This window comes from Temnothorax curvispinosus, unplaced genomic scaffold (genome assembly GCF_003070985.1).
Source record: "Temnothorax curvispinosus isolate PA1 unplaced genomic scaffold, ASM307098v1 QBEX01008120.1, whole genome shotgun sequence".
In the NCBI taxonomy this organism is placed as follows: Eukaryota; Metazoa; Arthropoda; class Insecta; order Hymenoptera; family Formicidae; genus Temnothorax; species Temnothorax curvispinosus.
In genome coordinates, this window is record NW_020217900.1 from 2,013 (window position 1) to 27,718 (window position 25,706).

General features: G+C 45.1%; 1 protein-coding gene across 2 annotated transcripts in view; it reads right to left on the minus strand.

Annotated features, from left to right (window-relative positions):
- Positions 1 to 2,140: 2,140 nt before the first annotated feature.
- Positions 2,141 to 25,706, minus strand: part of LOC112457686 (Down syndrome cell adhesion molecule-like protein Dscam2) — a 54,877-nt gene continuing 31,311 nt past the window's right edge. The window contains exons 6-13 of one of the 2 annotated variants that reach the window (XM_025020871.1): positions 22,921 to 23,038; positions 17,768 to 18,011; positions 16,449 to 16,653; positions 11,262 to 11,558; positions 10,676 to 10,786; positions 10,173 to 10,331; positions 6,663 to 7,121; positions 2,141 to 2,678 (exon numbers count right to left, since the gene is read on the minus strand). In XM_025020871.1, the coding sequence (XP_024876639.1) occupies positions 2,287 to 2,678; positions 6,663 to 7,121; positions 10,173 to 10,331; positions 10,676 to 10,786; positions 11,262 to 11,558; positions 16,449 to 16,653; positions 17,768 to 18,011; positions 22,921 to 23,038 (1,985 nt within the window). In that variant the 3' untranslated portion in view covers positions 2,141 to 2,286. The remainder of the gene's footprint in view (positions 2,679 to 6,662; positions 7,122 to 10,172; positions 10,332 to 10,675; positions 10,787 to 11,261; positions 11,559 to 16,448; positions 16,654 to 17,767; positions 18,012 to 22,920; positions 23,039 to 25,706) is intronic. The other variant, XM_025020870.1, reaches the window with a different exon arrangement.

Genomic DNA, 25,706 nt, shown 5'->3' on the forward strand with positions numbered 1-25,706 from the left:
AAAACATTTCAGCGATTAACGAGGACAATTAATGGGTATTTTCGCCGAATTGCTCCCTTCGAACTCGATGCTTCAAACGTGAAGACAAACTACGTGAGTAGTACGACCAGATATATGAAGCATATCCAAGCGTAAGTAGTAACGGACATCTTTGGGGTGGCCGAGTGCAAGTAGTACGACCAGACATATGTAGGACGTTGGCGCGTAAGTAGTAACGGATGTATTTGGCATGGCCGCGTGCAAGTAGTACAACCAAACATGTGTAGTACGTCCGTCGGCGCGTAAAAGTAGCAACGGACACGATACGGCTGAATAAGTAGTACGACCAAATATATAGTAGTACAGGATACTTGTACGGCGGAATAGAAGGAATGCAACCGGATATAAGTAATACGCATCCATACGTAAATTGCACAGGATATACGTAACGCGATCAAGTAGAAATAATACGAAAAATATCAGTACACGTAAAGATCGCGTTGAAATGAATATATACATACGTATATGCTGATCGTAAGCGCCGTGGCGGCAAAGGTAGTACCATGAAACTGAAAAGTGCAGTATAGTACACTCGTTGCATGATGAACACAAAGCGAACTCGAAAGCACGTAGCGTTCCATTTGACAAATATTACGAAAGTCTGGCATGTACCCTATAATACGACTCTCAAAGTACTCTCAAAGAATATATACGGATAATCGGAGCGAGAAATTTGATTGTAAAAGATTCATAACGTTGCAGACAAGACGTTTAAAACCTTATCCGTCATTTTTTTTTTTACCTCGAATTTATAGAAATTAATTTCATCAATTTTGTTTTTTTTTTATGGATGTGAATGCCCAATTACCATTGTTACTTACTCCTTTGATGTTTATTCTTGAAAAACTACAGTTTTGCACATTCGTCCTCCAATTTGTTACGCGCCGTGTATAACCTCTCTGCTGAGGTTAAAGGATCGTATTTCGCTTTGAGGAAATTCCTTTGCCGCGCGACATTCGCTGGAAAATCTTTAATGGCTTTCAGATGTCGAAAACCTAGCAATCTTGTCGTATTTTATACGCATTAGGAGAGCAGACGCCATTACGTGCTACGGGCTGCGGGGTAATACGTGGAGCCGGGTATACATACGAAATGTACGAATCTTTTGATGTTCTATAGAATTTGGGTCGAAATGGATGGAAATGAATAAAATATCGCTCGCCCAGCGAGTGTGAGACCACTAGGAACTAAATCCGGCGAAACCCATTAACAATTAATCCTCAAAACTATTTCAGATATCGATCCGCAGCTGGATTTTCTGATCAATTGCCTTCCTAGTTTTCTGATTAATCCAAATGACTAATCCAAGTTCGATAGATTTTAATACAATTGCTTGTTTTTCTTTTCTCATGTAAATTGGATCTCTCTTGAAACAAGTGTGAGAATAATTTTAAAAAAATATGATATTCGACTATTGTGTTGCTCACAATTAGCATCGTATTGCATGAAATATGAACTGCTGCGTGAAATATTTATATTCCCTCGATATATCTATACACCTGATTCATACCTGTCGAAATATTTAAACATTTTTCAATATTTAAAGATTGGTTCTCAACGCGAATCCTTTTCGAGCATCATACACGCAATTTCAAACAGCTTGATTTTTACAAATGTCACGATAAAACTTTGCTCTTTCGAAAGAGTGAAATAGATTTTTAAGATTCATCCAACTTACGGCTATCGAAGAAGAAACTTTTCCAGAAAACGAAGAGTGTTTCAAATTGGCGGAATCAGATACTAACATATAAGATTACGATCCGGCGAATGGGGACTCGTGCTGCGCGTACCTTCTCGAGGGATGTCATCAACGGCTCGGAAAAGTCGTCCGAGTAACCCGGATAACACAGCGGATTAAATAAAAAAAAAAAGAAAACCGAACCTTGCTCGACGTTCCTTCGAATTCTGCGCTGTGATACGAACTGTGTATACCTGTTCAACATATATGTACACGCATATATGTACATATATGCGTATACATACACGTGTATACACCCCTATACATAAGAAAAGTGGGACAATGGTGCGAGAGAAGAGAGAGAAAGAGAGAGAAAGAGAGAAAACAAAAAATAGAGAGCAAGAAAGAGAGAGAAAGAGAGAAAGAGAGAGAGAGAGAGAGAGATAGATACGTAGATAGATTGAGGGATAAACAAACAGAAAAATAGAGAGAAGGATTGGGAGATAGCGAAGAAGGAAGGTTTCTTATTTGTGGACGCTTTATGTACACAGTTTTCTTACGACTATACATCAGTTTTTCTCAGGACACCAACCAGCGACTGAGAGGCTGGTCGAGTGCTCGGCCAGGCCAGCGACGTTGCTGATCTGGCACGTGTAGTTGCCGCTGTGGCTAGCGCTGACGCTATTTATCGTCAGGATGCTGGAAAACGGCGGATAGTCGCTTATCTGTATGCCGTTGCTGGTCTCGACGGTAGCGGCGGCGGCAGCGGCGGCGGCGGCGACGGTCTGGACCGACGACACCGATGTACCACCGTCGCTCGGTCTGACCTGAATCGGTTTCTCGTCCATCAACCACGTGATGTTGAACGGCTGGTCACCCTGGCTCGTCGTACACATAAGCTGTGTCCGCTGTCCCTCCATCACACCGTCTCCGAAAAAAAATGGCGAGATCCGCGGCGGAACTATAAACGTTACGTTGTGACATGATAATGGAGAGTAGTGCACCCCTTGCGGTCTTGCGCTGACGTTTTTTTTTTGCCGCGCCTTAGGCGCGCGATCATCGATCGAGAATTTGTTTTTTTTTTTGCGTCTTTTTGCGATATCGCGTATCTTGTGCATACGTACAATTGATCGCGCGTTTTGCGAAAATGGGGACACCGTATAACGCATGCAACGTTACCGTGAGGGAACCATATGTATAACAACCGCATTTCATCCTCCCTTATTTGTCGTTGGCTAATATTTTACCTGTTAACAGGTCGCGGCGCAATTCGATTAGACGACGTCTCGACGCCCCAAGTCGCAGGACGAAGTCACGCGGCTCGTGCGTATACCTTTGACGCATTGTCGCGTCGGTTTATTCTTCCAGCCGTTCGATAGCGGTGACCCGCAAGGACGCGCGTAGGAGAATCCCCTGGCGGTAACCATCGCGGAAACTCGATAAACTCCGACCTCCATTTATTCCGATCCATTCCGCCGCGTGATTTTCCGCACCTCGTGCGGGAAGGACAGGTGCGGCGCGCGACCGCGTTTCCTCGCACCGCAACCGTGCGTGGCAAGGTCCGCGCGCGGAAAATTGTGGCACGGCCATAAATATCGGGATAGTAGCGTTACGTACGTATACGTAACGCGCCCGCCGAGAGCATAACGCCGGGCGGTGTAGCTTGGGGGGAAATGAACATTTACGAGCGAGCATAACTGTTAATGTCGGCCGATGTGTCTTTATGAGGAAACCGGGCGAAGTTGGAAATAAGCTCCGACCCGCACCTCCTTTCTCGCGCATCCCTCCCTCCCTCCCTCCCCCAGGCAAAATGACGGAGGGGAACATTAATAAATTGTTTCGCGCGAATGTCGCGGTGCGTGGAAACTTGGCGACCGAGAACGCATCTGCCCCGCTTCTCCGTTCGACAATAAATTCCCACGCGAAAACGTGCGTCGCGCGCACACGGGGGGACCTCGCTGTCGCTCGAACCGCGAGATCCTGGCCTGGCGAGATGCGCCATAACGATCGCCCATCCGGCATGAGACACCTGCACACGCATTTTCCCTCCTTCGGAGATGTACGCTCCTTTCCTTTATCTTTTCCTTTGTCTCGGTTGCGTATCGCAGACTTACTTACCGAGCCCTACCCGATAGAGGAATTTCAAATGTGGATAATAAAAGATCTAAGGACGAGAGAGATCTCTGGGTGTATTGACGTCACGAAACGACGCGATCCGTTCCGTGATTCCATTTCCCAGATTACACAGATCCCCAGATTTCCATTTTTTCTCCTCGATAGAAATTTACGCATGCAGATCTACCATATTTCTTCGACGAAAATTTCAGAGAGCTCTCGCGTCGGATGCCCCTTGGATACAAATATCACTACCAGTCTTCATAATCATATCGTAACAATATATGGTAAAAACGACGTTACACAAGTATATATATGATATACCTCGAGCTTAAACACATTATCATAAAACTCTTTGCTACATTAATAAAATGATGACTTTGTCATTAAAACGCTCAAAACGTGATATCATACAACACAGTAATGAGTAACAGAGTGTATAATGCCATTCGTGGAAAAAAAACGTATAAAATATACGTCTCCTACGGGATATCGCAGAAATGTCGTTAACAGCGATTTCCGTGTGTATATATATATATATGTGTGTGGAGTACTATAGGAGAAATATAGACAAATGTAATATATTCAGTCAAAACATTACTCGTGTCTCTTGAATACCAATGCTGGACGATGCATACACCTGTGCGAATAGGAAAAACCAGTACGGTAACTTTACGGTCTCGCTGCGACATCGAGATTTCAGACTTTCGTCGAGACGAAAAATCTCTCTCGCTTCGTGCTCGTTCTCGCGTGCGAGAGCTCCTGCGCTCTTTCGCAACCTCTCGATGTCACAGTCCGTGTGTTGTGTCTAAGAAGTAGATACCATAATAAATACGTGTATACAAGCGGCTAAAAGATGTCCAACTGTTTAATATATTTTATTTGTATTTTTATGTAAAAAAAACGTGTTTTCTTCACTTATCTAAAATAAATTTGTACCTTAGAGGCAAAGAATCGTATTTCCAGTTTTTGTCAAAATGGAATTAATACATTTTTTAATATACCAGGAGCTTGAATTGTATAATGCTAAAGGATCTTACGTCTATTATTACTCGTTCCTAAGATACAATGTTAAGAAAAAGTCATATTGAACATTTTTCATAGTCCTTTAATTTTGGTCAGTGTGTTATTGGCAGTTGTACCATATATTATAAACTTAATAAATCACAAGCTACTTTTATTTTATATCTAAAAAACACACACTGAGAAAAAAAATTGTTAATCCCAAGAAATATTTAGTTCGATACGTTCAACTAAACATTTTAGTTAGTTAACTAAATATTAGTTGTTTTAATAATTTATTTCGTTTCTTTAATCAAGAATTAATTAATTCAACTAATGTTTAGTTAACTAACTAAAATGTTTAGTTGAACGTATCGGACTAAATATTTCTTGGGATTGACAAATTTTTTTTCTCAGTGCACCATTTTCTTACTTAAAAACTTTAAACCTCGTTTTTCTCTGAATTCATAATTCAACAATGGAGATACGAACCTTTACCTCTAAGGTACAGAAATATATTCTGATTCTTTTACTGTCGTTGCTTGATCTTTTTCTGATAAAAAAATCATGACGCTTGAAAGAACAAAACAAATGTAGGTTGGACAAGTATACTCCGGGCCGCTCATATAACGCTAATACGTGGGGGGAGGGGTAGCCAAAGACATTGCCAAGATTGTATATACAGTACATATAACACACATAGGTATCGATAGTGGTTGCAGGAAAACTCGATCAAAGCGTGCAGATGGGCGTGCAAAGAGAAAACTGCGTGCAGGACGAGAAAGAATGAAAGAAAGAGAGAATAACTTCAAAATCGAAAGTAATCTGAGAAAAAGCTGGCAACATGCCGAATCGGTGCTTGCGCCAATGGGACTTCATTGTATTCTTTTTTTCTTTTCCAAGTCCTTTTTCGAACACTCTGGGGTGGAATACGAATCACCGATCCGGCGCGTTGGTACAGTGTGCAGTTTTAGGATTTAGCGTGTAGCAGAAACGGTCACGTCGGGATGATCTTTCCAAATCTCGGAGAGATCGGCGATCGAAGATCATCGCGGACGAGAGCCGGAAATGCGGTCGGCGCTCAAACGGTCGACGAACAACGACGAGGCTTCTCTCTTCGCGGACGATGTAACGAACGGACGACACACGCCCCGCGAAGATCCTCTTTGCAGAATTGCATCCCCCAAAGCCGTCAGCGATTTATCCCGAGTGCCCCTTTTTTCTTCAGGTAAAACAAAATTGATTACGGTACGCATCGCGCGAGGTCGGACGCGCGCTGATTGATCGATCGTCGCGGCGCGGGGCGTCGGGGCGGAGGGCACAAACGATGGCCAGCGCGGCACCGGTGTTTCCCTACGTGCCGATCAATCAGTTACTTTCCATCGTCGTCGTACCAGCCAACGAACTGGAAAATTGCCAGTCCGGTCCTATCACGACCAACGCCTCGGCTCGCGAATCTCAATGATAACCCGCTCTCGTCGTCGACGCGATCTTATTCCGCAAGACGTGGCGCGAATCCATCCGCGTCTCTCGAGCCCCCCCTCCCTTCTTGACGTCGTTGTTGGCATCCCGATGAGCGTCGACCGGGGTGCTCCGTGTTCCGAAATACGATGCCGCGGTATTTGGCGTCGGGAGACGTCGCGGGTGCGTCTCTCGATCGTGACGCGCGACTAGAAAAGAGGCGCGGAAGGAAAGAAGAAAAGAGGAAAGATAAGAGAAAAAAAGATTGCCGCGGCGCGTGATTGTCTCGTAACTCGTAACCGGGCGCGAAGTATATATACCGATTCCGGAACACGGCCGTAGAATTACACCAACGGTGTGCGTTTACCGTTGACGTGAAGGAGTGCAGAATGAGCGACGGTTGCAGCGCCATTGGTCACGCGACAGGTGTACGTGCCATTGTGCGCGGGTGCGATCGTGCTAATGCTCAGGGCGCTGGTAAAAGCGTCGTGTATCCCGATGGTAATGCTCTTTCTCTGGGAGGACGAGGAGGACGCTTCGTCATGCCCGGGGCCGGAGGCGGTCATGGTGGCGGGGCCCCTTAGCTTGGGGCCCCCGTTAATCATCGTGTCCCGGATCCCAGGACCGGCCGGCGACCGACCGCGGCTGCCCGACGGCGCATCCTGCGACGACGGCAACGTCGTCCTGACCGTCTCAATCGGGACGTTATCTTTGAGCCACGTGAATGTCAGTGGTAGGTCGCCGGTCACGACTACGCACTGTACGCTAGTACGGTCCCCTACGTTTAAATCGCGAGCAAAACTGAAAGGCGTGATTTTAGGTGGCACTGAAAAGAACAATACAGACAAGGTGGCATTCCATCAAAGCAGTTCAGATCTAGAGAATCACGATATTGATGTTCGGGACATATCATCGTCGGGAGGGGGAGGGTGGAGGGGAAATGGGATCGCGGTCGGTGGTCGGGAGATGAGTGAAGGGATAAACGGTCGTAATCGTCGCTCTCCGCGCCGCCACCAGATGCGCCCCGTTGAGCGGAAAGCAATTTTTCAGAGCGGCGCGATCCAGCGGCGGCAACGCGGCTCGGATCGGGGGGAAGGGGGGGAGGAGGAGGTAAAGGAGTAATTCCGCGTCCGATACGGCATACGTCAGAAACCGGCACGGCAGCGGGATTCGATGCGCTGTGATGCAGCGAGATTAATCGATCTCCCCGTCGCGGCTCTCCGACTTCCGTCTTGACGGCGGAAATCAACGACTTGCGCGTGCATCAGCCAGCGAGGGAAAGCGAGAAAATACCGTCGATCTCGGGATTCGAGAGGTAATTGCAATTCTCGCGTGATTTCGACTTTACGCGCGCGACTGCATATTTCTTATATAAATACGTCACACGTGTGTTCTCCGTTACAAAATTTTGTTATCTTTATTTATAAACGACAAGCGAGTATTTTTCCGCGCAATTTGCATTGCAAATAACGCGGATCGGACAAACGTATGCGATATCGCGACGCGGGATGCTTAGGACGATTGTTTCGTTACGTCTATAGATCGACAGCGGGTTTGAGAGAAAGAACGTGTGCAATTTTAATGAAAGGCAATCGCGCCGGTGCTTTTCGACGGGATATTCAGCTTGCCGACGCAATCTCCGCGGTAAACTCTGTGTTTAGAACGGAGGAAACTTCGTGCACACGCGCGTTGTGCAAACGCGCTTAATGGAAAATTTCGGCAGATTGGCCACGGAAGTTGAAAGGAAACATTTCAACACGCTTGTTTATTAGCTGAATCAATGTTTCATCGCGCGGCAAAGCTTGACAGATCCCGCGATCACCGTTGGAATTATCGTTAAATACCTATATAATTTAATTCTATACACTGTTTCACGCATCACGGGGTATTACGAATTCAATGCGGGAACTTCCCGTTGTACGACGTTATATGGGGAAAAAAGTCGCGCGCGTTGTTCTCCTCCCTCGCGCGCACGTACGGGGGAGGCATTACGATCGAAAGACGTTTTGCGGTAATACCCCGCGTGCAACATCTGCAACGCAGTACGTCGCGTCGTCTGTCTAATGTACAATATACGTTACGTACATACGTGGCAGCTGGATTTTTATGTACATGAGTGTAACACACGAGTGTACATAAAAATACTGGTGGAATAGAACAGAGCAGTTAGGCGAGCGCGTGCAAAGGAGGAATGCTTGAGCGATGCAGTGAGGTGCTGTGCTCTCTGTGCATAGGTCATTTCCGGACACGTCTTCAGCACGCGCGGCGTATACACCCGCCACGCGTATCACGTGGGGGGTGGGGGGAAGAAACGTCGCCGGAAATCGCGCGAATTCGCTTTGACGAGGGAGCGCGCCGCGGGCGGCGACGAAGAAGAATGACGCTCCTATCCGTCAATCTCGCGCGAAATATTCGCGTCTAATTTTATTTGAAACGCAAAACGACAATTTAATTCAATCGTGTTTCAACCTGCAACTCGACCAGTGTTTTGCCGAAATGTTTCACACACATTCGATGTTATAAATATTAAACGAAAACAAACGGCTGATGAAAATTAATTTGATTTCAGCGCGATTTCCGGGGCGGGTTATGTATATATCACATTTGTATAACGTGCGTAATGCGCGCGCGTTTCGTATTGCAATAAAAAAAAAAAGAAATGTATATACATATACATATAAAATTGTTCTTCTCGAGAAAGAATCCACTCTCGATTTCGAGGAAGCCTTCGAGTCCAGGGCGAGACGGAGCTGAAAAACTGCACACAGTGCGTCGTATTTCGACACAGAAACCTAAACAGTATATCCTCCCTTTTCACATTTTATTTTCCAAATTATACGACGTAATTGCCGAGCGATATAGAAATAAATGGTCAATCAAAATCGAAAGAGAGTAACTGTGTTACACTCCGCGATCCTCCAACATAAAAAAAAAAATATTGTCAAACTATATATTTCTTCGGTAACGCGAAACTTTCCATCCTAATTTTCGCGCGGCTCGGCATTCCGGTTTCGCGAGCTGCAAACACACACGCGCGTGCGCGATCGATAAATCGATAGGATCTTCGATGCGAAAAGCACACCGTGTATTTCGATGGACGATGATGTGCAATGCGATAAACCGAAGTCTCGGGGCCGATGTTGTCCCGCGCTAATTAATCCTGCCCAACGTCAAACAACGCGCATAGAGTTTGCTTGATGAACCTAATAGAAACATTATGTAAAGATAAATTCGGCAACGCGCGCGTCAAACGTTGCATGCCGCGCGTGTTATGCATAAACGGGCTACAATTAATACACACAGTCGGATGGGGCGCGACGCGCGGGCAATGGATGCTTAATACGTTCGACAAAGGGAGAATGCATATTAACGTGCGCCAGTATAATATCCATAATTGCGTCTCGACATCGCGGGGGCAAATTGCAAAAACGACACAGATTATGAGAGCGAAACTTTTTGAGCTGAATCTTCATTGAGAGCTTACGCGTGAGGTTTTTCGCCGTCGATCCTAATTTCAGAAAAACTGTACAGCTTGATAAAAATAGGCATTATACATTTTACGTGTACGTCATCGGGCAATGAAATTATCGTATATTGTATATAAAAATTGCGTTAATTAAATATAGAGGATTGTATCGCAATTAAAAGTACGGTCATAAAAAATTATTATCTCAATAACGAGAGTGCGAAATACCTTTTTTTTTCCCTCTTTGGAAAGCAAAGAGACCATATCGTTTCATTTCGCAAGCGCGCGGGCGCGGGCGCGCGCGTGAAGCGATCTCTTCATTTTCGAATGCTAATTTTACGAACGCTTTAAATTCCGGTGCTCAATATCGCGGGGGAAATTATGCGGAAACTATTGGCTACGTTTACTTACCTAGAACACGTACTTCGACCGAGCGATGCGACGTGAAATTATGTTTGTTTCTGGCAGTGCATGTATACGTGCCTTCGTCGGCGCTGCGTTGCACGGTATCGATGAACAGCGTGCCGTTGGCGACTCGTTGTCTCATGTTGGTAGGCAGTTTTACGTCCCCTGATAACAACGTTATTTCGGCATCGATTAAAGGGGCACGCTCGCGTTCGAGAATATTTGGGATACTTGATAATAATATTTGCAAATATTTCGCATTTTCCGGCGCGCGATCCTTAGTCGCATAAATTAATTTTGCAAATGTAAAATACGAAGATAAATCCGATGAAATTCGCCGATAAATTGCAATAGCACGCCTGTTACGAAAAGGATTATCAATCGATGCGAAGGATCGACAGCAGATTTTAACGTGCCTTTCGCCGCAATGGAAATATTGAATAAACGTACGTGGAAGCTCCCCGTTATTCGGTCGGGGGGGATTAACAGAAATGACGCACGATGCTTACCTTTCTCCCACACTATCGATTCGATGGGATAACCGGCTACAGGACACTTGATATATAGTTGCTTCCCCGCGACCGCTGAAACGGGCGACATCGGTCTGACGTATGGCAGTCCTGAGATTAGAAAGCAGTAAAGCTCGTTACGCTGCAGCCACGCGAAACAGCATGAAGTTATAAATTTCCAGCAGGAAATCTAGTCCCGCTCTTTCTCTCTCGATTTCAGGGAAACGAAGTCGCGTAGAAAATAAAAAAAAAAACATATATAGAACAAATTTTTAATATGTCGTGCAAGAGAATGACTATTTTGATCCCTTTGGATTTGCCGAAAACTCCGAATTTGATATTCAATCTGATACGCAGGGATGAAGCAACGTTTTCGTTCGAGATAAATAATTAATTAAATATCGAAACGTCATAACGATTATAATTAACCGGGTGGACCGAGTAAAAATCATTATTGTTAATTAACGCCGTGTCCGCGACCGTATCGAAATCGTAATCGTACGGCTCCCGCGGTATTTCTAATTACGGCCGGAAAAACCGTATCCCCCCGACTGCGCGCTGACTTTTGACTTTCGCGCTGACTCACCGTAGATATTGAGCCTCGCCGAGTGCCTCGCCTCGCCGGCACGGCTGCTGGCGATGCACTCGTACTCGCCACCGTCTTCGGGCTTCACCGTCGTGATATTAACGTGGGATATTACGTCCCCGTACACGGTCACGTATTGGCCAATCAGGAGTCTGTCGTTTTGTGGAAGCGGAAATCCATCTAGCAGCCAGGAAATTTGCGGCGTGGGATTACCCGCGGCGCTGCATTTCAGAGAAACCGATGGACCGGGCTGCATTGTCTGTTCGATGAATCTGTAGACCAGCTGCGGCGCGATCTCTGTTAACAGACGTTACAAGGGGGATGAGATTACGCGTACCACCCCCCAAAGTTTCCAAATGCTGCCCCTTTGTCCTCGGGGCCCCCGCCCCCGCCCCCGCCGCCGCCGCCTCCTTTCCCCGTGTCTAACGCCCCGCGCTGTATAGCCGCGTCCATATATTTCCGTGCTTTTTTTGCCCCTCTTTTTTATTCGTACGTCCAAATCGATTGTCCAACGTGAAAGCGAACCATCACGAATTTAAGTTCGCGACCTGACGATATCTCTCGTCGGCTATCGTAAAAGCCATTTAAAAATAATCCAAATAAAAAACTATGCCAATTGTCGTCGCAATATCGCGTCGATTCCGCGGAGATCTACAAATCGTCTAAATAAAGACGAAAAGCCACGTGACTAGTGAACGATGCCTTATCAATAATATCGAAAGCGCAATACCGTTAAACGATTAGTTCGTGACAATGATAAAAATTGTATTATGACAGATTGCGAGGTCCGGTATGTGAACAAAATAAATAGATAAAGCGCCGTTTTTAGCGGCACACGCGCCCCGCTAAAAGTTTCGTCGGTTTTCCAAAATGACGCGATGATAAATTCGTAAACTTCGCGCGGATATAATACCGGGCGTGAGATAACGTCAACTTTACCGAAGTTTTCGTATTCATCCGCAAAGAGAATCCCTTCATCGCCGTCGGCGTTATTGATATCGATATCGATGAATATTTATGATAAGAACGATATTTCTGTGCACATGCGCTTCTTTGCAACGGGAATGCCAACAAAACGAGAGTCGCGTATAATTTGCGCAAGGAGATGCAATATTCTTTCCCCCCCCCCTTTGTTCATATCCTCATCCTCATTATAATTTCTATCGGAGAAACGTGCGAAAAAAAGTCGCGCGGATTTATTTAGCGCGGATTAACTCGATATAGTTAAAAGTTGAAAACTCGCCGGAGCAAATATCAGGCTCGCAGTTTGCCTGTGTATAATTAAAAGACTGCGCGGGGGAGCGCCATTAGTAAATTAACAATTAGGCCGACTGATTATTCCGTCTCGCTGTGCCGGCTTTCTTGGCGCGCGCGCAGAAGAAAAAAAAATCTTACGTTCCGCAAAAACTGTAAATTAATGTTTAAGATCGCGGCACGCTTTAACGCGCGAATATCATGATATACGTTATTGCGGCAAAAATCTCTCTCATTGCATAAACAAAGACTGAATAAAACCTCGACGGCATTAAAGCACAATTTTACTCTACGTATATCTGTAAGAGTTACAAGCAAGAAGAAACATCAATCGCATTTTCCATTATTTCAATAAACGATTAAATAGCATATTACTGCACATCGGGTACAATTTTGCGAATAATGTATCTCTGGGATTTTTTCTCCGCATATAATGGAGTTCTTGTTACGCTCTCTGTATAATCTCCGAAATAATATGATGTTAAAAAAGGGATGTTTTTCCGAGACGCATAATTATGAAGATTAATATGTTTTACTTGCGCTCTAATTAATATTAGTTGGCACCGCGCCGCTGCTTGTTTTCTCTAAATTTCAGGAAATGTTACCGTGCCGAAACCCGGAAAACGGTTACGCGCTCGTTGGCAACGAAACTTTCGGCAGTGTACGCGCAACGAAATCGTACCTCACATTGAAGTTTATGCGAAATGCCAATGAGCATTTTGAAGGAACGACACGATAAAGCGTGATTTGCATGAGCGATATATTCTTCCGAGGCACTGCCTCGCGTTTCCCCAAGTGCGGGCTCGGCAAAGTAAATCTCGTCCGGCGCGGCACGGGAGAGAACGCCATTAAAATCGTAACAGACAAGATATCACGTTCGCATAATTCCACCCGGGGGCAGGAACCGCCGCGCCGCGCCGGTAAAATTCGCAAATTCGCCGAGATGTTCCCGCGCGGAACCTGGGTTTTCATCCCCCGGACGTATCTATGACGCATAATAAATAGACGTAGTCGGTCGCGTCGCTTCGCGAAATCGCGCGCGGCTAGCATGCAAAGCATCGGCAAAACCGCAGAAATCTCGTTAGCGTATGCAAATCCGAAGGGGGTAGTGGTAGTAGGTACTAACTATCCTATCGTGCTGCGGGCGATCCCGACCTAATGTACACTCTATACCTCTACAGCTTAGAAATCATGGAGACGGGAAGAATCCTAATGACAAGGTAATAGGCGCCCGGCTCCGAACTTGGACGACGTAAATTACTAATTTTCTATCCGGCGTCGCTCGTAACTGGGACGACGGGCTTCGTTACTACGGATAGCGCGATTACGTGACATTTTGCTGATGTAATGCAGACGTTAGCGCACAACTATTCCTCGCGACGATTAAGTATTTCTCCGCCACGTTAAAAAGAGAGATTTCCTGGTGGGTGTGCCGCACTGCGTTAATTTTTGACGATAGATCAACCATCTTTTCTGAACTAATTAGTAAATAAGGTTTATTGAATGTCGATACATATATATATAAATTATCTCGTACTGAATTTCCGGTCAGTTTCGATTTAACGTGTCTGAAAACTTAGATCTAATAGAATACTACTTTATTGGACGCTTTTTTTGGTCCGAAGTGAGAAATTCAGTGGTAAAATTACTCGAGAGCTAAGAGAAAACTAAGGGATAAGAGGGCAGGAGGAAAGTAGTAATTTAGCTCGCGCGTGATATCTGAACTCGGATTACGACGGAGGAAGAAACAAACTGTATACACGGCGCGTCCGGAGATCGGTACGCTTGTTTCCGACGAGAGAACGAGGCAGCCGAGCGCAAGGCTATAAGCGATTTTGAAAGAAAATTTAAACTTTCAAAGGTCATAAAAGTTACCAAATGTCGGCCGTATAAAGGTTAATGGCCGCGAAAGCCCGTACGAACTTCCCCAGAAATGTACAAATCGCTCGTAAGAACGGCACGAAACTCAGCACGCTTTCCCTTGCCAGCGGCAATATTCTCGCGAAATGAAAATGGCATAAAATAAAAACTTAAAAGCTGGGAAGAGCCCAGCGTTGGAGTTATATTTCGAAATCTAATTGAAAATAACACTGTTTACCGATACAAATGCAAAATACGTTGTTAAACATTTAATTAACAACAGTAGCCTCTACGTAATTATTAATGTAATGTAATTTCATACAACAGCAATTAACACGTAATTTAGATATTAATAATAAGCGTAAATTTAGATGCGCCACGTCCAAATTACGCTTCGGTCTTTTTTCACGAAAAATTCCAGGGGAAATATATATATTGCAGAGTTATTTTTTATACATGAAACACACCGCGCTCTAAGTTACTGGATGTGTTCCGCGTGTCATATGTTACCCCATGTGATCCGTTCGATGCTTGGTCGCGACGTTATCGGCGAAAACTATGGTAAATCGCTTTTATTATATTCCCGGGGCAAATTCGCGAGTCGTGCGGTTGTCCATCGGACATTGATGCGCCCGACGGTGGAGGTCTCATATCGGGCGGGTTTGCGAACGGGGGAGAGAGCTAGAGAGCAAACGAGGCCATTTTCGTACAAAAATGGCACGTATCCCGCGGCGAAACGACCGGCCGATGGAAAATACGTTATACGAAGGGAACGCGCTGCGCAAACAGGCAGCGGCGGCGTTTCCCTCCTCCGCACATGTTCCGCGAGTTCCGCAGCCGTTAACCAACATTTTCAAACCGCGGGCAAACCAAGTTTCTGATTAAGTTCGCCAAACACGCGATCGCTCGTTCGAATTCTCTTTTTTTTTCCTCCGTAATAAATGCACGAGCGAGAGATTGTTAAATGCATGCGTTTCTATCCGCTATTAAGCAACGATTCTCGATTGCGCGATGGCGATAGCGAAGGTCGACCTAATTTATCGCTGAATATTCCTATTTAATATAGATTTACTACTGAGGTTATAACTGATTTACCGCTGAGGATGGCTCGAAGAAGAGCCGAAACGTCCGGAAACTTGTAATATGCAAATACATCCGTCTTTTGACATTACGCACTAATTATACCGCGTCGACTCTTTTATTGCCAATTTCTTTTATGTTTCTTATTATTATTAAGAGGTCCTTAATTATTTTATTAAAATATAGATTTACAACTTACATAATTCTAAAATAAAGTAAGAATCAGGGTTCTGACTAGATTAGGTAATAAGAAACAATTGTTGAAGTTAGATAATGCGATTTGGCGATTTTGCTGTTGCTGCTGCTGCTGCTGCAAACGAAACCCAACCGGAGTTAATCGAAACCGAGACCGCGATTATCGTTCCACAGATGGGAGCACGCTCCGTAAAGCACAATCGGAAGAGCGATGAGGGCACTTTCCCGCAAAAATGGCACGTAGCCTGCAGGGAAGTCGTGGCCGCCTCCCGATGGAGAATGCGTTACGATAAAATGGCACGCGAGCCATGGAATGGAATGTATGAGTTCTACCAACCGATATTAACCAACAGTGAAACATTCGCCGGACGTTTGACAAACAAGGGGGCCTTCTTTCACCCGAATCGAATAATTGTAGCGTTATAAAATATAAATGCTTGCTGTAATTAAATATACTATGTACAAAATGTGTTATCGAAATAAAAATACTCGCGATTCACTGAGGGGATAAATAATTAAAAATCGTTGAAAATGCCTCGACCATTCTAACGGTAATTGTACACTTTTTGAAATTCGAATTGATTTGCTACCTAAATTTTGGTGTACAATTCAGTCATAAAATGGAAATGTTAATTAATATTTAGTTCGATACCGAGACAGTTCCTCTCGTGATAATTCCAAGATTTTCGAGTTTCCGAGTGATGGCACGACGACTATGGGACTTGGCTTTCCAAACGATAAGGCGTCGCGACGTATATACTATTGTACATCCGGAACGCGAAGTCCAGAATGTCTTACCCCCTAAGCGCAATTCCGCAATTCCTTGAGCCATTTCGTACTCGTTCCGCACGAAGCACTGGTACATGCCGCGGTCCTCCCTCGCGACCGACGTCACGGAAATGCGCTCGCTGGAGACCGTCCTTACTCGGGCGCCCGTTCTCAATGGCTGACCGTCCTTCAGCCAATAGAGTGCCGCTTGCGGAAATCCACTTGCGGTGCACGTCTGCAAAGGAGTTTAGACGGAAGAAACTGATGAGAATCAAGAAAGGGGGACTCGGCGCGCTTGCTCGCGCGCACGCGGAAAAACGAGGAAGAATGCCGTCTCGTCTCGAATCCGCAAAGGCGTGGAGCTTCTTGAGAAAAATCAGATCTCTATATTCCTGAAAATGTATTCGAATCACACACCCCCGGCACCACGACCGGCATTAATTTCCGGCACGTACAGATTCATTTCCCGCGTCATCGACAGCGCTTTACGGTATTTACAGACGACTGAAAACGCCGCGGTAAATATTCATATAACAGTAATCGAAGTGCTCGATATTTGTAAGCGATCTGTCGCCTGTTTTTTGCATCCTTAAACTTAGAATGTGTAAAGACTTCAGACGTTCTGTTATTGATCTATCTATAATAGGAGAGACAGTTGAAGAATCAGACTATAAGGATATATAATAAATGTATTGAAATGCACGGCATAAAAATTGTATATGGAATTCTATCTTGAAATCTGACGCAAATCACAGATTGTCTAAAGTGGCCTTCAAAATAACGTTTTCGAGTATAGATATATCTGTATCTTAGAGATAAAGAATCGTATTTCTATTATTATTTAGAGAAAATACGGTTTAAAGTTTTAAAGAGAGAAATGGTTAATTTTTTTAGATATAAAATGCAGCAGCTTGAAAAATATTGAGTTTTTAATAAAGTAATTTCAACTGCCAATAACGCGCTGTAGCTGGTTTAAAAATTTAGCCACTATAAAAATTTTTAATAAACGTTTTCTTCTAAACGTTGTACCTTACGAACTAGTAAAAATAGACATTTAGGACGCTTTATCATTAGGTATACAATTTAAGCTCCTGTCATATTGAAAAATGTATTAACTTCATTTTGACAAAAAGTGGAGATACGATTTTCTAGCTCTAAGGTACAGATATATATATTCGGGGCTCTACAGTATTAATTTATCTTTTTCGCTCTTCGCGGTGTTAGATTTCTCGAAATATTATTTTTCCGTTTACCCTGTCCAACTTGTCCCTACGTGATTATACGTGTCGGGGGGTTGACAGGCTCTTTATTTATTTCCAAATAAATCGGTGTCGATAATGATTGATTACCAGATAGGCGGATTTCCCCAGATCGACCGTCTGTATCGTTGGCTGTACGTGAACGCTCAACGGTGCAGACACCGTTAATCTGATCTCCAAAGTTTCGCTGCCTTCGGAATTGCTGGCGGTGCACATGTAGGAGCCGGCGTCGTTCTCCGCGACGCTCTGGATGATCAAGGAGCCGTCACGCACCACGTAATGGCCCGACGACTCCTCGATCGGTTCCTCCCTCTGATTCCTGTTGTAGTACCATCTGCGCGAGAGAAAACAGAAACAGGGGATTCTCCGTATACATATATATATATATAGTTATATTTCGATTTCGAATCCAATTCCAAGGACCCCGTCATTATCGGACGGCCGCGCCGCCCCGCAGTGAAAGCATCGACGATGTAGGCAGACATTCGCAGAAACTCTGCATTTGCATCGTGTTCCGCGGCTCACGTGTACGCGTTCTCAACAGAATGCGTATGCAAATTACCATTTCCCGCGCTCGTCAAAGCGACGATGTTATTATTGTAGTTACCTAACCGACGAGATCTCGAAAACGTTGCGTTACACGTTCATATATGTATAATACGTACGTACGTACGTACGTATAATATCGTACGCGCGCGTTGCCTGTCCGAAACCGTATCTCGCCGCCGCACACGCTTACCACAAAATAACTATTGTTTCATCGGGAAAGACCGAATGCATTTCCCCGCTATTGTACGTCCATATATATCGCGCGCGGCTATATTCCCGTATTTCTGCTTGTGTATACACGTGTGTTGTACGACGCGACGAGATACGCCCTGGCACGCATTCAAAACGTTCACTTTCCAAAGAACATGTATTTTAATGATATTCGGTCGCCGCCGATTTATTCAGACTATTCAGACGATCGCGCGTCGCGTTAAAGCAACAGCGCAAAGTTTTTTTCTTTTTCTTTTTACGAATCGACCGATCTGAATTCAAACGCCTTTGTCTCTCGCTTTTCGGGATAACGCAAGGATTTCCGGCCGAGGCGCGCGCTGTAACGCTGCTATTGCATAACTATACGCGAGTATATAGCGCAACGGCTCCGTCGTTGCGGATCGATCCTCCGCGAATTTCACGAAACGAGATCACGCATAACTTCGCCGGCTCTCGGTGTTCGTCTTAATTGAAAATTCGAAGTGCCCGGCTGTCTTGATTTAAGCCAGCCTCGGCAAACAAGATAATCCAAAATCGATCCTTGGCGAGCACGCGCGACCTTTGACCTTATCGGTGGTCAGTACGACGCGAAATGCGCACCGACGTCCGCGCAAGAACGTGTCGATCCGGACGAAATAGTCTACTTTTTTACGATTAATTACGCGGCATTAAGCGATATTGAAGAGATTCCTTATTTGCACATTATGTATAGTATGTATATATACCATTGAGTTTAATACGCGCGAGAGATGGATTTTATATATTGGCTAAGCTCACGCGCTCCGACGAAAGTATATAAAATCTTGACGGGGACATTTTTTCCGCCCTATTATCTTATCAATCCCGTCGATACGATGTCAGTGCCGCAACGAAGTCACTAATGAAAATTTCAAGCTGCCGCCATTTTTGCGATCTGAATCTGCTCGCGTCGACCATTTAACGAACTTGCATATGTATTTGTATAACCAGATTGACATGAATTTTTAATATAACGCGAATATGTTTCAAACATATGCGCTCCGCGCTCTAATTAAATGAGTTAAAAATACGTTGTTTCTTTAATAATGTAAAAACTTGCTTTTAAATATTACATAAAAATGAAATTCAAATTCGAATAAATATTCTAATTAAATTTGGTGTATTTCAATTAAACAAGTTGAAAGATATAAAGGATATAAACGTCGCTCTTTAACGATATAAAGTCTTCACCTGGAAACGATTAACATGTATAACCTCATTTTTTAATGTGTCAAATAAATTAGCCTAATTAAATTAGATTATACCCCGTTATCGAATACCGTTATCCGAATACCGCCAATATCCAAATCGATCCCAATTCGAGATCCCTTATCGCCCTTTGGGAAGTTTATCGAGACCGAATGGAGCCAGTTCATCTTTCCGCGATTGCTCGTAACGCGCCATTAGCTCCGGCCTCGTCCCTCCAGCGCGCGCAAAATAACTCCTCTTGATTTAGCCTCTTCCTTTCTCTCCTTCTCTCTCGCTTTTACACGATGATCGGCCCCACGTGGTTTAGAAATTCGCTAAAGCGTAGTGTCCCGGGTCTTGCTTACTCCGCATCCGGGAGAGAACATGGAAGGCCAACGACGACGAGGACGAGGATGATGACGGTGAGGAAGAGGCCGAAGAGGATGGGGGCAGAGATGGCGGCCGCGTTGGCAGCGAGGCAGAAGTGGAGCCACAGGGATGAGGAGTATACCTATAGATAATCGAATTTACGAAGGGAAATTGGCGAGGGTAGGAGATGGGATACGGAGATGCTCGAGTGCGAGGGAACCCGGAGAGATGGAAGCCGCCGCGTCGCGACGAACCCTCAAACTCTCTTCCTCTCTCTGTCTTCGTCTTCTCCATCCTCTTGTCTTCTCCACCTGTTTAGCTTTCTCCTCTTCTTCTCTATCTCTCTCTCTCTTCCTTTCGTTCCATCTTCCTCTTTCCCATTCTATATCCCTTATCCCCATCTTCAGCTTCTCTAGCTTTCCTCCTCCCCCCCTCTCCGGCTCTCTTCCGTCGACTAAATCAACCTGCGGAAGAGACGACTAGAAGAGGAGGAGGAGAAGAGAGCCGACGTGGAAGAAGAGGGCGGTCGGAGAAGGACCGGAGAAGGCAGGGTGAGGGGGAAGCGAGCGGTTGATGAACACAAGCATGGAATACTCAGTGACGTCGACGTATACGTAAATGCGGAATATTTGATGGGCTGTCAGAAGCAGTCTCTGTAATCAGCGGTCGGTTTGTTTGCGCTACCCATACAGCCCTCCCGACGTCTATATATCTTCTGACTATCTTCGTTCATCCCCCCCGGCTACTATCGTCGCGCGCTCGCGTAGATTGGCGGCTCTATACGCGGCTCGCACGCGCGCGCGTGTGTATACACACACGCACGCGTGTACACACCAACCTGAATCGCGTCGCTCTATCCGCGTCGATTCTACAAATTTTCACGATCAAAGTTCCGTCGATATGTTCTGCCGGCGACGTTTGAAATTTTCATTTTACATTTTCGGCGCGCGAGAGATCGAGTGAGAGAGAGAAAGAGAGAAAGAGATATAGATAGGCGGAGGGATTTCCCTGTAAAATCTATAAGCGAGAGGATGAAGCGAAATGGGAAATCCGAGGCAGCGCTAGCTCTCGCGAGCATGATTCTTAAGCGTCTCTCGCCTGTTTCTCGTCTGTTCGCTCGTAATTATTTAAACGCGTCTCGCCGCGCGACACGGCGATAACCGTGTGTTTCCCCATTCGATGCGAGTTTGATTATACCGCGCTGATCCTCTGCAACGGTGCTCGCGGCATCAATGATGGGACCAAACTAGTTGCTAATCGCGTAATCCGCCGTAATAACACGCTCCCCCCACCACGCAACAAGTTTCGTAGAGCCTCTCGTCGCTTCCCCGGTGGTGTTGCGTCGATGTTAGTCGCGGTCCTGACGAACGCGCTTGCCTCTATCCCGTCCGCCGTTTCTCCTCTCGTACCTCTCGTGGGATAAATGTAATATATCCGCGAGCGGGTACGCGCGGGAGAAGGAGATGGTATCTCTCGCGAGAGTTAACGTAATATTTAATACTCAGAGCGCGCGGAGAAGAAGAAAATCCCCCGCCTCCGGTTCCGTAACTGTTTTCTCGTTCACCTCGATTCACCTTCTCGCCCCGAGTCCGGCCTTCCATAGGAAGTCCGCGATGTCGATGAACTCCGCGTGGGCGTTTCTGCGCGCGTGGAGCTCATATCGCGCGAAATATTCCGTCCGCGGATCTATGTTTAAAATTAGCATTAATATAAGGAAAATAGAGACACGCGCGCGCGTCTAGTAGCGAATGAGCACCGTGGCTCGCGTGCTCCGTCTGTTTGCACAAAGATTCCAATTTCCTCATCACCCGGCTGTCGGGCACGACAACGCGAAAGCGTATAGCGCAAAACACCGTTAAACGCGTTTGACTTTCTGTTACACGTATTATTTTAGATAATGAGTTTTATCCTTATCTCGACCGTCGAACAGTTCGATTCTATATGGTAACAATGGTAAAAGCTCTTTATATAAATTTTCATCCGATTAACTACATTTTCCTGCCTTCTTTAATTCCTCTTCGAACGGCATTAACGATACTTCTCACAGAGAAGTTATACCACGCGTTTTCTGCCTAAATAGAGTCAATGAAGAATGAACTTGGATTCTTTTGGCACGTAAACTTTGGACTTTACTCTCGCTCATGGTCGGTTTTAAACTTCATATATCCTTGCGAAACCGGAAGCGCGATTAAATCCGGTCTATGTGTCTCGACAGTTTCGCCCTAATATCGGCTCGTCAATATTTATCGTGTACGTCACCGGTCGCTCTTCATTATTAACTGCCATTCACATCGGGCTGTCGCGCTATATATGGATTTCATGACCGCTATCTCGCATCTCGCGACGTGTGTGACGTTCGCGAAGCGAACCCTGTTAATCTTCAAGCATCGCCTTTAATTCGCGCGCGCAGTGTACCGTATACTTTGTATGCAGATTACTTAACATCATCGCCGGAGTACGGTACAGAGGGTAAACGCCTGCTTACCGTTTAATTGCGTGTCTGAGCGTAACGCAAGCGTGCCCCTCTTCCGTCCCCCTCTTCCCGAGGAAGGGGGATAAGAAAGGAGGAGCGAGATGCGCGAGGAGGTCGGCGAGAAAAATGCGATTTAAAATCTAATTATGGGCGGAATTGATAGCCCGGATGAACTTTCTGTACGCTACCCGGAGATCCGGTACGCGGTACATACGCATATACGCGAAAGACCCGTCCGTCCCACTATACATATACGCTGTATATAACGCTTCGTTAATAATATAAATTTAATTTAATTGAGAATTACACGTAATTTATTGATCTATATATTAATATATATAAACGATATTAAATCTATAAAATTAATAATTTAATAATCTACAGTAATGTTAATAAGTACGACTGAATTATGTCAAAGGGGGAAAAAAAACCTTACCTGTTAGTCGGGGTGGGGTTGGCGTAGGCCACACAGGGGATCACGACGGTGTCTTTCAGGCGAGCCGACATGTACACCAGCTTCTCATTTATTATAGGCGGCATGGAGCCTCGAATTTCTGGAAATAGAAACAAGCGCCGGGCGCGTATAGATTCAATTATAGCGTAAAATCGAAGATTAAATCGCGGGACGCTATATTGGGTATCCGCCGCTGCTCGTATACAGGGGGGGATCGATTCCGGCCAAGTTTGCCGTGTGATACGCGGAAAATATGTTCATAAATCGTTACTGTCCGCGGGGAGGGAAGGAAGCGCGGGACCTCGGACGGCGAGAAATGGGTGGGACACGGAGGAAGCGAAAGGGAAGGAAAAAAAAATGCAGGACTCCGCGCGCACGCATCCAGCGTGACGTTTAATGGGAAGTTATGGTCGCAGATAACGCCACGTCTTACGACACGGCGCGCACTATGAAGCGGAACCACGTTAGATAACGACGATATATCTCCGTGCTTTGGCGAGAATTTGAAATTACGTCACGCGCTATCAAAAACGTCGGGAAAAGTTAACGTTCCGTTCGGACGCCAACGTCCAGCGAATTCCTACGACGAGACTTGCTCGCGTCGCGCATTAACGAAATTTCGTGACAATTTTTCTCCTTTTTCGAAAAACCACATCAGTCTGCGCTGAGGTATATTAAAACGGTAAAAAAAAAAAAATTCGTATGCAACATATGTACACGAATATGCGATTGCCTTTATATTCGAAATGAAATCACAAAAGTAACGTGAGTAATTTAAAAAAATTAATAAAAATTAAATCGCGTTCGTTAATTAAGTTTTTGCATACGATTACAAAATTTCACGCTGCCAAAACTGTACTGCCGCAATAAATCGCTCGCGTTCCTAATTCGCGCCCGGCATACTTTCGACTGCAGTAATTTCGCCTCGCTCGAAATTTCGAATTTTCTTACACGGGATGAAAATTCATAATTAATTAAACGTACCCGTATCGGTGGTTACGCGCGTTCGCGGCGAAAATGAAGACACACACCGCCGGTTAATGACACATCAAATGCGCCAACGCAACGGCCCCGCGCGTTACAGTTATTCCATCTGTCCAATTATACGAATGTAGGTATTTTTATTTCGCGTGGCCATGTTAAAATCGAGCCACTCAATCTACCCCCGGCGCATATCTGCGGTAGAAATGCAGCGTGGTTTATTGATTCGTCCATAGATACTCAAGTGCCCTTCTCTCTTCGGCACGTGTGTTATTTCGTGATCAAATGATGTGTGGACAACGTCGCACATACGTGCTGTTACATTTAACGCGGAATTAATGCGCTGGATTACGCGATGGCGAATACTCGCCGGGAGCGTTCATACATACCTACCTCTTGTACGTCGCGACAAAAACATCTATCGTTTGCGTGGGATATACGTTTGCACGATAAACGCGTGCGCCGGCCCCGCGCTTAATTTCACAATACGATTAAAATTAATAGCAAACGTCAATGCGAATAATAACAATTCGTGTCAGTGCTAATTAATTAATAATATTATACTTATCATTTCAGTGTAATTCCGAAAAAATGACGGTTTTTTAATTCGCAAAATAGAATTTACCGATCTAAACGATTATGTAAGATGCAGATCTCTAGAAAAAAAATGAAAACTCGAGCATTCAAAATTGAACAGAAATACAAATTCTACTCCGACATCAAAAAATTGTGAGATTCGACGACATATCTTCGTAAGAGTACACGTTCATGAAAAATTCAAGCAACGAAATCTGTAATTAATCGAACAGACGTAACGTCGGCTCCGCGACACTGCTCATATATCGCCGAACAGTATATACCGGAATCGTTTCACAATTCGTGCGTTATTACGTCTCTCGAAATTGCGCGATAAACGTTAACTTTATACCGCCGGTTCTAAATTTTCGGCGGGACTCCTGCTGGGATTTACACGCTCGCGGATAATGCGCCGAAAAGTTTCCTCATTACTCCGGGAAAACTACTGTACATCGAGATTTTGGTTAATTTAGAGGGGAATATACCGACGCGGTCCGAAGGCGCGCGCGTCGAAATATGCAAACGATCAAATTTCTCCCGAACTTCATTATTAAGTTATTAACTACCTAAGTGCGCTTAGCATAAATTTCTATCTTACGGCGGAAGATATCCGGCGAGAGGGCGCGACGCCGGGGCCCGGGGCCGGCGGCGCCGGCGCGCATACCGGCTTTATTACGAGTGCACGAGCGCGAACGCGTACGTTTCTGGAAAATTGAAACCCGTGAATTTTTTAACGTCCGCCGAGATATTCTTGCCCAGGCACGTCGGATCGGTTTTTCTTGCCTGATTATGCGGCGGCACACAAACGTCTATCCCTTCCCCCGCCCGCGCACCTCACCCTCCCCGGTTTTACCTCATCTCAAGGATAACATCGAATTATGAAACGCCGTTCGATTGTCATTACGATGATACGTTGCAATTTAAATTGTGTCATTATTATTATTGTGCGATATCATATTATTTCATGAATAATTATATTGATGTGACGGTAATTGTCATTACAATTGATATTATTTTGTTTGCGCCGCAAAACTCGGAAATGTCGCAGAGACCTGGAGGAATTAATCGTTGATGTAATATTTTTTTAGGTCAATTCTGCTTTGTTTCCCTCCTACGCGCGACTCGCTTTCGAACAAATATTTATCCCGCCTGTGTATTGCTGCTAGGCTTTCACAGCGAATATCGTTTATTCGGGCAACCCGTCGAATGAT